Genomic DNA, 12963 nt, shown 5'->3' with positions numbered 1-12963 from the left:
GGGGAGGAAGACCTAGATAAGGAACTGCTTGATCATTGGCTGAGAAGGTCCTGGCAACAACACAGTGGTATCTGCATTCGTTGTAAGTCTTTACTAACAGCTGTTGCCTCTGTTCTCTGGAACCTCCTTAAGCCAAGGATCAGACACAAGCCTGAGCTCTGAGCCCATGGTCCTAGCTTGTCCTCGAAGTCTGAGGCTGGTGACTGGAGTAACTGTGTTTCTGACCTTGGGTGAGTGTTCTCTTTCTACAAGGGATGACTTGAGGGCAAAGAGCCACAAAGTTATTTGCTGTCTACTCCTCTCCCTGTGCTTTATTCAGCATTATAATGATGGAACTGAGAAATTATCTGTGGATTTGCTAAAGAGGACAGATTTCTACATGACAGGTTAAATCATGGCCATGATTCGGGATGAGTCCTTAGCAGTAAGCAGGTTGTAGGAAATCTCTATGTCTATTGAGCCAACCACCCATGGAACAAAGCCTGTGGATCTCTGATTCTTGCCACATCTTCAGTCTCTATAATTTTATTGTTGTTCAGTCATTAAGTTGTATACAACTTTTTACATACATGGATGGCAGTATGCCAGGCTCCTCTGTCCTCTACTATCTCCTGGAATATGCTCAAATTCATGTCCACTGAGACAGTAATGCTGTTTAACCATCTCATCCTCTACCGCCCTCTTCTCTTTTTGCCTTCAATCTTTCCCAGAATCAGGATATTTTCCAAGGAGTCGGGTCTTGTCATCAAGTGAACAAAGTATTGGAGCTTCAGTTTCAGCATCAGTCCTTCCAATGAATATTTATGGTTCATTTCTTTTAGACTGACTGGCTTGGTCTCCTTGTAGTCCAATAATGAACACCAATAGTATTTTTGCAGGACATAAACAGAAACAGTGGAGTAGGGGTTAGTGGAGTAGGGGTTATGGGAGGATTGTGACTTTGATCCATAGAATTACACTGATTTGTGCTCTGGAGCTAATTTGATTTCTTAACCCCGTAGGGACTGTGATTGATGCTAAGACCACCCAGCCCAGCTCCATGGATTGTGCTGAAGGAGAAGATGCAAACCTGCCTTGTAATAACTATACCATTGGTAGAAATGACTATATACATTCATATCAGCAAAATCCCAATCAGAGTCCACAGTATGTCATTCATGGCTTATGAAGCACCATGAACAGCAGCATGGCCTCTCTGAACACAGTTTCCGACAGAAAGTGCAGCACCTTGGTCCTGCCCCAGGTCACCCTGAGAGACACCGCTGTGTACTACTGCGTCCTGAGAGAGGCACACTGGGACAGATGGGGCTGCGCCTGTGCAGTGTTTCTCTGGTGAGAAGAAGGGACACAGTGGGGGAGCAGTCACGAGAGCAAATCTAGAGTCATCTGGAAGGAGAGTCAGAGAGCAGTAAGAGATGAGGAAAATGAAGGGAAGGAAAAGGGGAGAAGATGCATAAAGAAAATAAGTTAAGGAGGACAAGGAAGTGGTGCTTCATTGGTTGATGTGGCTGAGAAGAATTATGGCTGCTAAGAATCCTAATTGCAACACAGAAATAAAGCGAGAAACATGAACAATTTGTCATGTTTCTTCCTTGTATCAATAAAATGTTGGTTCCAGTGTGTTAGTCTCAACCTACAAGTGAGAAAAGTACAAATAATTCTCCTGTTCCAAAGGCTTCTTTTATGTGCAGCCTCAAGAACTGTAGCCTGCCAGGCTCCTCTGTCCAAGGGATTTTTCAGGCAAGAATACTGGAGTGGGTTGCCATTTCCTCCTCCATGGGATCATCCTGACCCAGGGATCACACCTGGTCTTTTTTGTCTCCAGCACTGCAGGCAGATTATTTACCACTGTGCCACCTGGGAAGAGGTCCAGTTCATTCTTTACAATGCCCATATAGTACTCTGAGACATTCTGTCATTAATTGCCTTTCCATTAATAAATAATTGTTTGCATTGCTGTGGTATCACAAAGAGTGTTGTCTTTATATATCTTTGTAATTCATTTTTGTATCTACGGGGACATCTCTATTATAATGTAATGTCTGAAACTAGAATGGCTATTCACAAAACAAGGAGCTTTTAAAATTTTTTTGAGAAAGTGACATCTTGCCATTCATGTGGTATAAACAATTATATTTCAGCTAACAGGGAAAAGGTGCACTTTGCATCCTCTAAAAATTGAGAAATACCAGTATTTTTCATAAAATCTGAATAAACTTTATTGATAGTCATTTTACTGGTCCCACAGAGTTCCAAAGAATAGCAAAGAGAGATAAGAAAGCCTTCCTCAGCAATCAATGCACAGAAATAGAGGAAAACAATAGAATGGGAGAGACTAGAAATCTCTTCAAGAAAATTAGAGATACCAAGGGAACATTTCATGCAAAGATGAGCACAATAAAGGACAGAATGGTATGGATCTAACAGAAGCAGAAGATGTAAAGAAGAGGTGGGAAGAATACACAGAAGAACTATATAAGAAATGATCTTCGTGACACAGACAAGCATGATAGTGGAATCACTCAACTAGAGCCTGACATCCTCGAATGCGAAGTCAAGTGGGCCTTAGGAAGCATCACTACAAACAAACTTGGTGGAGGTGATGGAATTCCAGTTGAGCTATTTCAAATCCTAAAAGATTATGCTGGGAAAGTGCTGCATTCAATATGCCAGCAAATTTCTAAAACTCAGCATTGGTCACAGGACTGGAAAAGGTCAGTTTTCATTCCAATCCTAAAGAGAGGCAATGCCAAAGAATGTTCAAACTACTGCACAATTGCTCTCATCTCACATGCTAGCAAAGTAATGCTCAGAATTCTCCAAGCCAGGCTTCAACAGTACGTGAACCATGAACTTCCAGATGTTCAAGCTGGTTTTAGAAAAGGCAGAGGAACCAGAGATCAAATTGCCAACATCCACTGGATCATGGAAAAAGGAAGAGACTTCCAGAAAAACATCTACTTCTGCTTTATTGACAATGCCAAAGCCTTTGACTCTGTGCATCACAACAAATTGTGGGAAATTCTGAAAGAGATGGGAATATCAGACCACCTGACCTCCCTCCTGAGGAACCTGTATGCAGGTCAAGAAGCAACAGAACTAGACATGGAACTGGACATGGACTGATTCAAATCGGGAAAGGAGCATGTCAAGGCTGTATATTGTCACCCTGCTTATTTAGCTTATATGCAGAGTACATTATGCGAAATGACGGGCTAAATGAAGCACAAACTAGAATCAAGATTGCCGGGAGAAATATCAATAACCTCACATATGCAGATGACACCACCCTATGGCAGAAAGTAAAGAAGAACTAAAGAGCCTCTTGATGAAAGTGAAAGAGGAGAATAAAAAGTTGGCTTAAAACAGCATTCAGAAAACTAAGACCATGGCATCCAGTACCATCACTTCATGGCATATAGATGGGGAAATAGTAGAAACAGTGACAGACTTTATTTTCTTGGGCTTCAAAATCACTGCAGATGGTGACTGCAGCCATGAAATTAAAAGACACTTGCTCCTTGGAAGAAAAGCTATGACCAACCTAGACAGCATACTAAAAAGTAGAGACATTACATTTTCCACAAAGGTCCGTCTAGTCAACGTGATAGTTTTTCCAGTGGTCATCTGTGGGTGTGACAGTTGGACTATACAGAAAGCTGAGCGTCGAAGAATTGATGTTTTTGAACTGTGGTGCTTGAGAAAACTCTTGAGAGTCCCTTGGACTGCAAGGAGATCCAACCAGTCAGTCCTAAAGGAAATCAGTCCTGAATATTCATTGAAGGACTGATGCTGAAACTGAAGCTCCAATACTTTGGCCACCTGATGGGAAGAACTGATTCAGTGGAAAAGACCCTGATGCTGGGAAAGATTGAAGGCGGGAGGTGAAGGGGATGACAGAGGATGAGATGGTTTGATGGCATCACCGACTCTATGGACATGAGTTTGAGTAAGTTCCAGGGGTTGGTGATGGACAGGAAAGCCTGGCCTGCTGCAGTCCATGGGGTCACAGAGTCAGACACGACTGAGTGACTGAACTGAATATTCATACAATAAAATATAATTTATAGATCTATTTCAACTTGCAATAGGGTTAAGTCTCAATAAACCATTTTAAGTTGAAAATATCAGTAAGTGGGAAATGCATTTAATATACTTACCCTACTGTGAGTCAGAGCCTCACCTGGCCTACCTTAAAGGTATTATACTGAAAGTGAAACTCATAACAGTTGTACGGGAACAGAATGGCTGTAGGTGGATCAGTTGTTTACCCTCCTGTTCCTGGGTCTGACTGAGAGCTTAGCTCACAGTTGCTACCAAGAACCATCAGAGGATGTAATACAGCATGTTGCTAGCATGGGGAAAGATCAAAATTCAAAACTCAAAGTATGGTTTCTAGTGAATGCATACATAGCTTTCTCTAAACCAGAAAGTCAAAAATCCTAAGTTGATTCATCATAAGTTAGACACAGTCTCTTGTGATTAAAAGAAACCGAGTATTGATACACTCAATAGCCTAGACGGATGTCAATGCTGAGTGAAAAAAAAGTCAGTCTCAGAAGACTACATGGTAGATGATTACACTTAACATATTTTTATGATTGTATACATGCTGTATGAGTTTACTTGTATAGAGTTCTCATAAAGACAAAATATAGAGATGTAAAGATCAGCATCTGCTAGGGGTCATCACCAGTTGCAGGGATGGGGAGGGCAAGAAAATGGTTATCTTTAGAGAGATGGAACAATTCTGTATCATGATTTTAGTGGTGGTACAAAAACCTGCACCTGTGACAAAATTTCACAGAGCTATGCATAAAAAAGAGTGCATATAAAGCTGAGGTATCAGGTTATCATTTGTATTTTAACAATATTTTAGAGCTCTAAAACCCAGAAAAAAATTTATCAAAAATTTTGGATAAGACTGCCTTTCTCCAAGACCTAAGTCTGTGAATTTTTAAATAGAGTATTTAGATTTTGGATGGAGAAATGTAAGCATAGGCTAAATGAATGACCAGTAAGTAAGTAGATTACAAGAAGGGTTCATAGCTTGTACTACATCTTATTTTAGGTCTGTTCATGTTGCTGCAGATGTCATTATTTTGTTCTTTTTCATGGCTGAGTGCTTTCATTGTGGGTTTTTCCTGGTAGCTCTGTGGTAAAGAATCTGCATGCCAAGCAGGAGAGGTGGGTTCGATCCCTGGGTCAGGTATAGCCCCTGGGAGAAGGAAATGGCACCCCACTCCATTATTTTTGCTTGAGAAATTCCATGAACAAAGGAGCCTAATGGGCTAGAGTCTATGAAGTCACAGAGTCTGACAGGACTGGCAACTAAAGAGCGACAACAGTTTCATTGTACATATGTACCACATGTTTATCCATTCCTCTGTCCATGGACATTTCATTTTGCCATAACACAACACTGTAAATCAACCATACTCCAATAAAAATTTTTAAAACAAATCTTACTTTAGATGGGATGGCAAAATTTTTCTGTTGAATAATCATCAATGAATGTCAACTTGTTTGTTCTTCAATACCCCTCAGCTCAAATCTTTACTAATAACTGCTTTTGCAAAGTCCTCTTTCAGGCTCGAACTGAAGCAGGGTCTCCAGCATTGGAGGCAGATTCTTTACCAACTAAGTTATCAAGGAAGCCCTTTTTTCAGACTCAGTGTAACTTAATTATGGTGAAAAAAATAGACAAAGTAAAGGTTTGTGGTGAATCACACTTTTTTTCCCCATCTGTGCACAGACCATGTTACCTATGAACATGACAAACCCCACTTCCTGTTTGAAGGAGTCACACAGGAACCAGTTACTATGTATATGTACTGCCAGACACTCAAAGACACTGAACTCTCAGCCTGAGGCAGAACTGAGCACATTTGAGAAGGGGATTCCATGCCTCATGCCACTCTCCAGTCTGCTCTGGGTGCTCCTGGCCTTCACCTTCTCTGGTAGGGATGCTTCCAAGCATGGGTGTGAGTGTTCAGGGTGAAAGGACTGCACACAGGCACATGGAGCTTCACGGGGACTTGGGGAGGAAAGGGGGACTGGGGAAAAGCAGGCATCTTAGGATTTCAGTTTGGTTTTTCTTTTTGGAGACCTAAATGAGTCTAATTCCTACACTATTTTATTCACTGCTTCATCTCTGTTTTCTGATTTTTTCCACAGGATCTGGTGTGGCCCAGAAAGTTACTCAAGACCAGCCAGAAATATCCAGTCAAGTTGGGAAGTCAGCCACCATGAACTGTCAGTATGAGACAAGTTGGAACAGTTATAACATTTTTTGGTATAAGCAGCTTCCCAGTGGAGAGATGATTTACCTTATTGGTCAGAATTCTTACAGCCCAAATGCAAGGGATGGCCGCTACTCCATAAATTTTCAGAAATCACGTAAAGCCATCAGCCTCATTATCTCAGCCTTAAAGCTGGAAGACTCTGCAAAGTACTTCTGTGCTCTCTGGGAACTCACAGTGGTTGAAGTGACAGGAAAAGCTGAACAAAAACTCCTGAGCTGGATAAGAGAGAAGACCCCCCTCCCCCACAACCCCACCCCCTCCCACCCCCGCTGCAGGACTACCGCCAAAATACACACCTGCAGACCCCAGACAAGAGATGATAGTCCTGTGCTTGTTTCATTTGTGGTCTGGATCAGAAGATTTAATACTAAAAGAAGGCTCCTTCCATGTCATTTGGAAGCAGGTGTCCAGGGTAACTTTCTACTCCTATATTCTCATCTTGAATTTTTGACTTTTAAGTCAACCATCCAGAGCATGTGTAAAGTTGTCTAAATTTGAAAACTTGCCCCAGAAGAATATAAAATGGCAGTTTCACCTAAAGATCCTCACATCACAAATCTGGGTCTAGAAGCTGAAATTGTCATGAAAATCATTTCCTTAAGTCCTCTCCTCTCAGATTTTGTGTTGGGGCACAATTAGAGAAAGAGAACCACCAGTGATGTAGAGTAAGAGATAAGTTATAAGGATTAGAACACAGGCAACAGGTAGAGCTGGTGAAAGTGTCCATAAAATGGTTATATTTGTATTTGGTGTTGAGTTTAATTCACTGTAAGTCAACTAGAGTAACATTTGTGAAGGAAAGTTGGATGTGGACATAAACATGGAGAAACCGTGACATGTATGGAAGTGTATGGGGACAACGGAACCCACAAGACACACTAAAACTGTCCGTCTCTTACCTCCTTCAGTCGCACAGTGGTGGGTGGCCTTCAGGAGAAGTGGATGCCATTTGCCATCATGCTACATGCATACTTGGTCCAATACAAAGAGAACATGAGTAAGAGATCTGATGGGAGGTAGAGGAGTTATGAGTCAATAATAAGTTGAACTATCAGATCATCAGCAACATTATGTATTGCCAGTCCCTGGAGCTCTGCACCAACCCACGGAATATAAAAATATGGCTACTTCATCACAAGTACCTTCCAAAACTTACACAAATCTCTTTCATGGCCAAGCCTAACCCAGAACAAAAAAGGGAAGCAAATTCAAGGAAATAGATTTCCAGATAGATAAGGTGAAACAGTACAAAGCTACCATAATACCTTAACTAGTTAACTTCCCTCCTTGTTAACTAAGTATTCATCAGTACCTCCTTAAACAACACTACTTTTTAATAAGGACAACAGGAAAATTATGCTTCCTGTTAACATGATGTAATTATTTCTTCAATCAACCAAAGCACCCTATCTCCCTCAAAGAGAATACCAAGTTCATTTATCCATTTAGGGGTGATGCTCTTTCCTCTGATAGCTGAATCAGAGGATCCACTGAATTCTTTAACTTGACTACTGAGATACAAAGAGATAAAAATTAACTTGCAGTAGCACATTTTATGCTACTACAGGCAGGAAAAGTGGAGATGGAAGTTAAAAATGGTTAATGTATACATAAATATATTCATATAAAATGAAAGTAATTTCATAACTATTATATTTTTGTTACTGCAAATGGCCACAAAGTTGTAACTGGTATTTATAACTACCTCCTGCATTACCTATTCTATAATCTATGCTCATAGCAAGATTCCCCACTCACTGTTGTACTTAACTTCATATAAAACAAGCTCCTTATTCAGGAACAATGCTATATGGAAAGTAATAAAGATGAACAAGCAATTCTGCAAGTCCACCTCTGTGGTTTTGGCAGAAGTTTGCAAAGCATTGAAGACAAATCCAAGTGTCTATTTTAGTGGGTAAAACTTACTAATACTCAGGGGAAATAGATATGCTGTATTCTGGGAAACATCATTAATAATGATACCTGACTTATCACAGGCAATTACATTCACAAAAGGTAAGCATTTCTAAAGAAAACAAACACATAAAAGTTTCAAGAGCTTCTTATGAGCATGCAAGTATATTTTAAAATTGTTTTTGTTTGTTAAAAATCACTGCAAAGATAGGGAAAAGTCAAGGCCCAACTGGAAGGCTATGTATGCAATACACAGTCCTGAAAAAGGACTCAAATGCAGGATATATTAAAAGTGCATAAATCAATAAGAAGAGAAAATAGCTAATAAGAATAGCAAAATCTTGGAGATCCAAATCAGAAATACTATATCCAATAGGTAGTAAACATGCAATATGACCTTTGTTTTACTGTTTTTACAGAAACCAAGATCAAACCTCATCTGTTCCATCCGTGTGCTTTCAGCCTGAGTGTATCAATGTAGCTAGATGTATATGACACCAAAAGGATAAGGAAAAATAATGACTGTCTCCAGGAAAGTGAGTGATTAAGTACATATCCTGGAAGCTTCCATTACTGAACTGATGTGTGTGCGGGGGGAAAAGTAGGTCACAGAAGTGGACTTTGAAGGAAAGGTATTCTTCAGTAGAATAAAGAAAGTTGATACTTATTGAGCTTTACCATAATATAGTAAGGCATGGTTGAATTTACAATCCATTATCTAATTTAAGTGTTAAAACCCTATAAGACAGGTTCCATTTCTTTTAATCTTTGAGAAGTGAGACATAACTTTTCTAACTGTGAAAAGTATCCCAAACTTTTATTGTCTTCCAGAGTATACCATCTTAGAGGGCTCCTGAAGAGAAAGTTTGGGTATGGAGAAGCACTTGGATCTAAGACAGGGAGGCTGGATGTCTCAGTGATGGTGACATTATACTAGTTTAAACTGGAAACTAAAGGCAACTAGGAAAGAAGATGGTAAACCTAGGTACAAATTGCCCCAGGATCAGTAGATGAGGAAATCATCGACTATCCAGTTAAGTGCTAAATGCTTTAGCAAGTTTATTAGTTGTAGTGTGCCTGGAAAAGCAAGAGGCTACAGGAAAAGAAGAGATATCACTCCTTAAACACTCATCCCTATATCAAGACCTGTGCCCCTTGCCTTTGACTTCTCTGCTGTGACGCTATCCCTCGAAACATTTACATTATGCACCTCTGAAAACTCAAGTCTCACACCTTTGTGAGTGCTTTATCTTAATGTTACTATTTGCATTCCCGGAGAATCAGGCTCCAGCGACTGACTGCGTAGCAAGAATGAAAGCTGAAGCACTGCCACCTGGTGTCCTGCTAAATATTTTGTGACGCTTACCCTGGGCTCCTTGCCGCCCTCTAGTGATCATGGATTAAATTGCGGGCAAACCTAATCACTGTACTATGTGCCTGGTGAATCCAATGGACTGAAGAGCCTGAGTGGCTACAGTCCAAAGGTTTCATCGACTGAGAGGCTAAGCATGTACGCATGCACGCTAGTCACAATAGGGGCTGCCATTGTTCAACCAAAGTCAGTAAAAGTCTCAACGCAGAAATCAAAGGAGAGAGAAGATTTGGGACAACTGGCTGGTTTTTAATCTTTGCCTACCAGATGTGAAAATGATTGACTTCAAATGACAAATATTGGGTTGGCCAAAAAGTATCTTCATGTTTTCTTGTGACATCTTACATGCAATGATTTTGGCTGGCAAGTAATAGGCTACCTTGGAAAGGAAGCTCAGAATTATTGCACAAAGGGTTGTTTTCTTTTTCCCTTCTTCTTCTGGTAAGTGAAATAGTTTCTACTGCTCTGTCCTTTCTTGTAGTATAGTATAGAAATATTCTGAGAATGGGAGCAAGACTCAAAAATGGGGAAAAAACGAAGCAATCACAGCAAACACTGCTTGGTATACTCATTCCAACAACAACATCTCAATCTCTCAATATAACACCCTCATGAACTGATTTTCCCTGAACAGTAAGAACGCGATAGACCATGGAAATTTATTCACATGAAATCTACCATTTAAACTGTCAATTATACCTCAAAAAATATTAAGCTCTATCTTGCGGAGAGACTCCTTTGCAATTTGAGAGTTTGGCTCCCAGTTCTCAGCGTTCTGTGCGTTGCCTGTAGCTGACTGAGAGCCCACGCTGGGGCAGTGCTGTGCTAGGCGATTTTCAGGGGTGTTCTCACTTAGCTCCTATCCTAACCCTTCAAGGTTGAGTCCATGCTACTTTAGGGAGGCAGTGTAACAGTGCTTGAGATGGAAGACTTGGCTTATGTTTCTAGACCTACCACTCATTAGTTGAGTGATCTTGGGAGTATCACTTAATTATTTTTATGCTTTGGTTTCCTCATATCTGCAATGTGAATATTGATAGAATCTACCATGCAGGGTTCTTGGGAAAAGTGAATGAGATGATGAATGCCACTGTGAGCCCAGTGCCCAGAAGAAGGATACTGACTATTCACAGAAATGGAAATTGAACATGAGAGAGGTTCAATACCTTGCCTGATGTTGCAGAGTGTCAGAGTGGAGCCCTCCCTTCATACATTACTTAGAGCACAGGCCTTTCCTCATCCCAAGAGTAACTCTCTATCTTAATATAGTATTGTGTTGTCCTTGAAGTGCTTATCCAGTGCAGTGGGTGCTGTGCTGGTTTGATTATTGATCAGGGAGCTAAGATCCCACATGCCTTGTCCCCATCCCCCCCAAAATTAAAAAACCCAGAAGCAATATTGTAACAAATTCAATAAAGTTTTTAAAAGTGATTGACATCAAGAAAATTCTTTTTAAAAAAAGAAAGAAAATCAACAAGTAGACTCTTGTTATTTTTAAAACTTATAACCTCTGACATTTAAAACATTTACAGAATATCATTAATGTAGGGGCATGACAAATTCCAAACACGATATGCTCCATACCAGATAGATAAGTGTTCTAATTCTTACTATGCCACTTCCCTGATATTTCACCTTGAGTTAATCACCCAAACTCTTTGAGCTACAGTTTTTGTTATTTGTAAATTAGGAATAAAAGTAACTCTATTGTGTGACTTTCATATTAGAATAATGTATATGAAGCAAAAGAAAATTCAGCACATTATGTGGGTGAACATTTCTACTTGGGGAATTTGAAAGTTTTAAAAATTTTGTTTAGAATACATATAAAGATTCTTAACCAAAGCAGGATTCATATCACATGTTACCATCTCACTCTCTGAAGCTGAATAGTAGCAGTCCATGATAAGCAGCCCACTTCTGAAAGGTTGTCAGTTCTCTTTGTGTAGTGAGCTCATCTCAATGTTTGTGAAGTTGGTCTCAAGAAAGCAGTGTTTGATCCCTCATTTTGAACCACAGGCAACTGATTCTAGGCCAGAAATGGTTGGCGTGTTTCTAGTACATGTATGTGGTCTTGTCTCTGATTGGTTGGGCAACCAGGTACAGAAACCTATTTTCTGAAAAAGCATGTTTCACAAATCTAGGCTGCAGAACATTCCTCTGCTGAGGATACTTGATCAGGATAAATAGAGAGGAACACTTTGCCAGCCTCATGGCTGATACTGTGGCTTCATCTTGGCCGTAAGTCCTGGGGCTGCTGAAGACATTCTGAACAGTCTGGGTGGTGATGGGGAAGGAGGGAGATGCAGTCAGGCACCTCAAGATTCTAATATTCGGGAATATGTGAAGGCAATGAACACTGTAGAGAAATCAGTTTCTATGTGTGACCTTGTCTTTCTGAACAGGAGTGAGCAGCCTCTTGACTGTGGAACAGCATCCTTCCTTGTTGTGGGTTCAGGAAGGAAAGAGCACCAATTTCACTTGCAGTTTCCCTTCCAGCTCTTTCTATGCTTTACACTGGTACAGATGGGAACCTGCAAAGACCACCAAGAACTTGTTTGTAATAAGTGTAAATGGGGATGAAAAGAAGCAAGGACGAGTGAGAGTCACTCTGAATACTAAGGAGGGCTACAGCTCCATGTACATCAGAGGATCCCAGCCTGAAGACTCAGCCACATACCTCTGTGCCTCCACACAGTGCCCCTCAGCCCTCTGCAGCCCATACCCAAACCCATGCCTGCTGCTGCTCTGGGACAAGTATTGATGAGGAGCCATTGTCTGGAGGAAAAGGGACATTCAATGAATGACAGTGTTTTTGGTAATCAGGGGGAAATGAAGATACAGATAAACAGGCATTCCAATCACTGTAGCTTCCTCAACTAACTTGGACTATTCCTAAACATCACTAATCTCCTTAATTCCAATTCCTAGCCTCCTCTTTCCCTGTGATTCCAAGTAAACTAGATAGTTTTCAAAACTATCTAAAATAATGTGGTTATACCTGGGTAATATTTACCCCTCACTATTGCTACATCCTAAGAGCTAGTCTTTATGGTATTTCCTTATGTGCTTGAATGTAATATGGGGATATGTTGTCTCATACATCTGGCATGGAAGTCTGCATGTTTTATAACAGAACAGTCAATTCTGTGTCATTTAACTCGTTGGAGATTTTGGTTTTGCTTTAGTTCAAACTTCCCACTACATGGACATCTGTATGTCATTTCTTTACTATGTGGCTGTTTGCATTTTGAAAAGTCGCTGTGATATTTGCTGCTGCTGCTGCTGCTGCTGCTGTTAAGTCGTTTCAGGCGTGTCCGACTCTGTGCGACCCCATAGACAGCAGCCCACCAGGCTCTCCCGTCCCTGGGA

The 12963-nt window shown here is 40.6% G+C and overlaps 1 protein-coding gene across 1 annotated transcript; it reads left to right on the top strand.

Moving 5' to 3' along the window:
• Nucleotides 1-5911: 5911 nt before the first annotated feature.
• Nucleotides 5912-12355, top strand: LOC113899556. Its single transcript, XM_027552841.1, has 4 exons — nucleotides 5912-5960; nucleotides 6178-6463; nucleotides 7057-7106; nucleotides 11997-12355. Exons 1-4 carry the CDS (start codon nucleotides 5912-5914, stop codon nucleotides 12353-12355), a joined length of 744 nt encoding a protein of 247 aa, XP_027408642.1.
• Nucleotides 12356-12963: the final 608 nt, after the last annotated feature.

The sequence above is a fragment of the Bos indicus x Bos taurus genome, chromosome 10, assembly GCF_003369695.1.
Source record: "Bos indicus x Bos taurus breed Angus x Brahman F1 hybrid chromosome 10, Bos_hybrid_MaternalHap_v2.0, whole genome shotgun sequence".
In the NCBI taxonomy this organism is placed as follows: Eukaryota; Metazoa; Chordata; class Mammalia; order Artiodactyla; family Bovidae; genus Bos; species Bos indicus x Bos taurus.
Note: the sequence above shows the minus strand (reverse complement) of the source record. Positions and strands in the feature narration are given on the sequence as shown.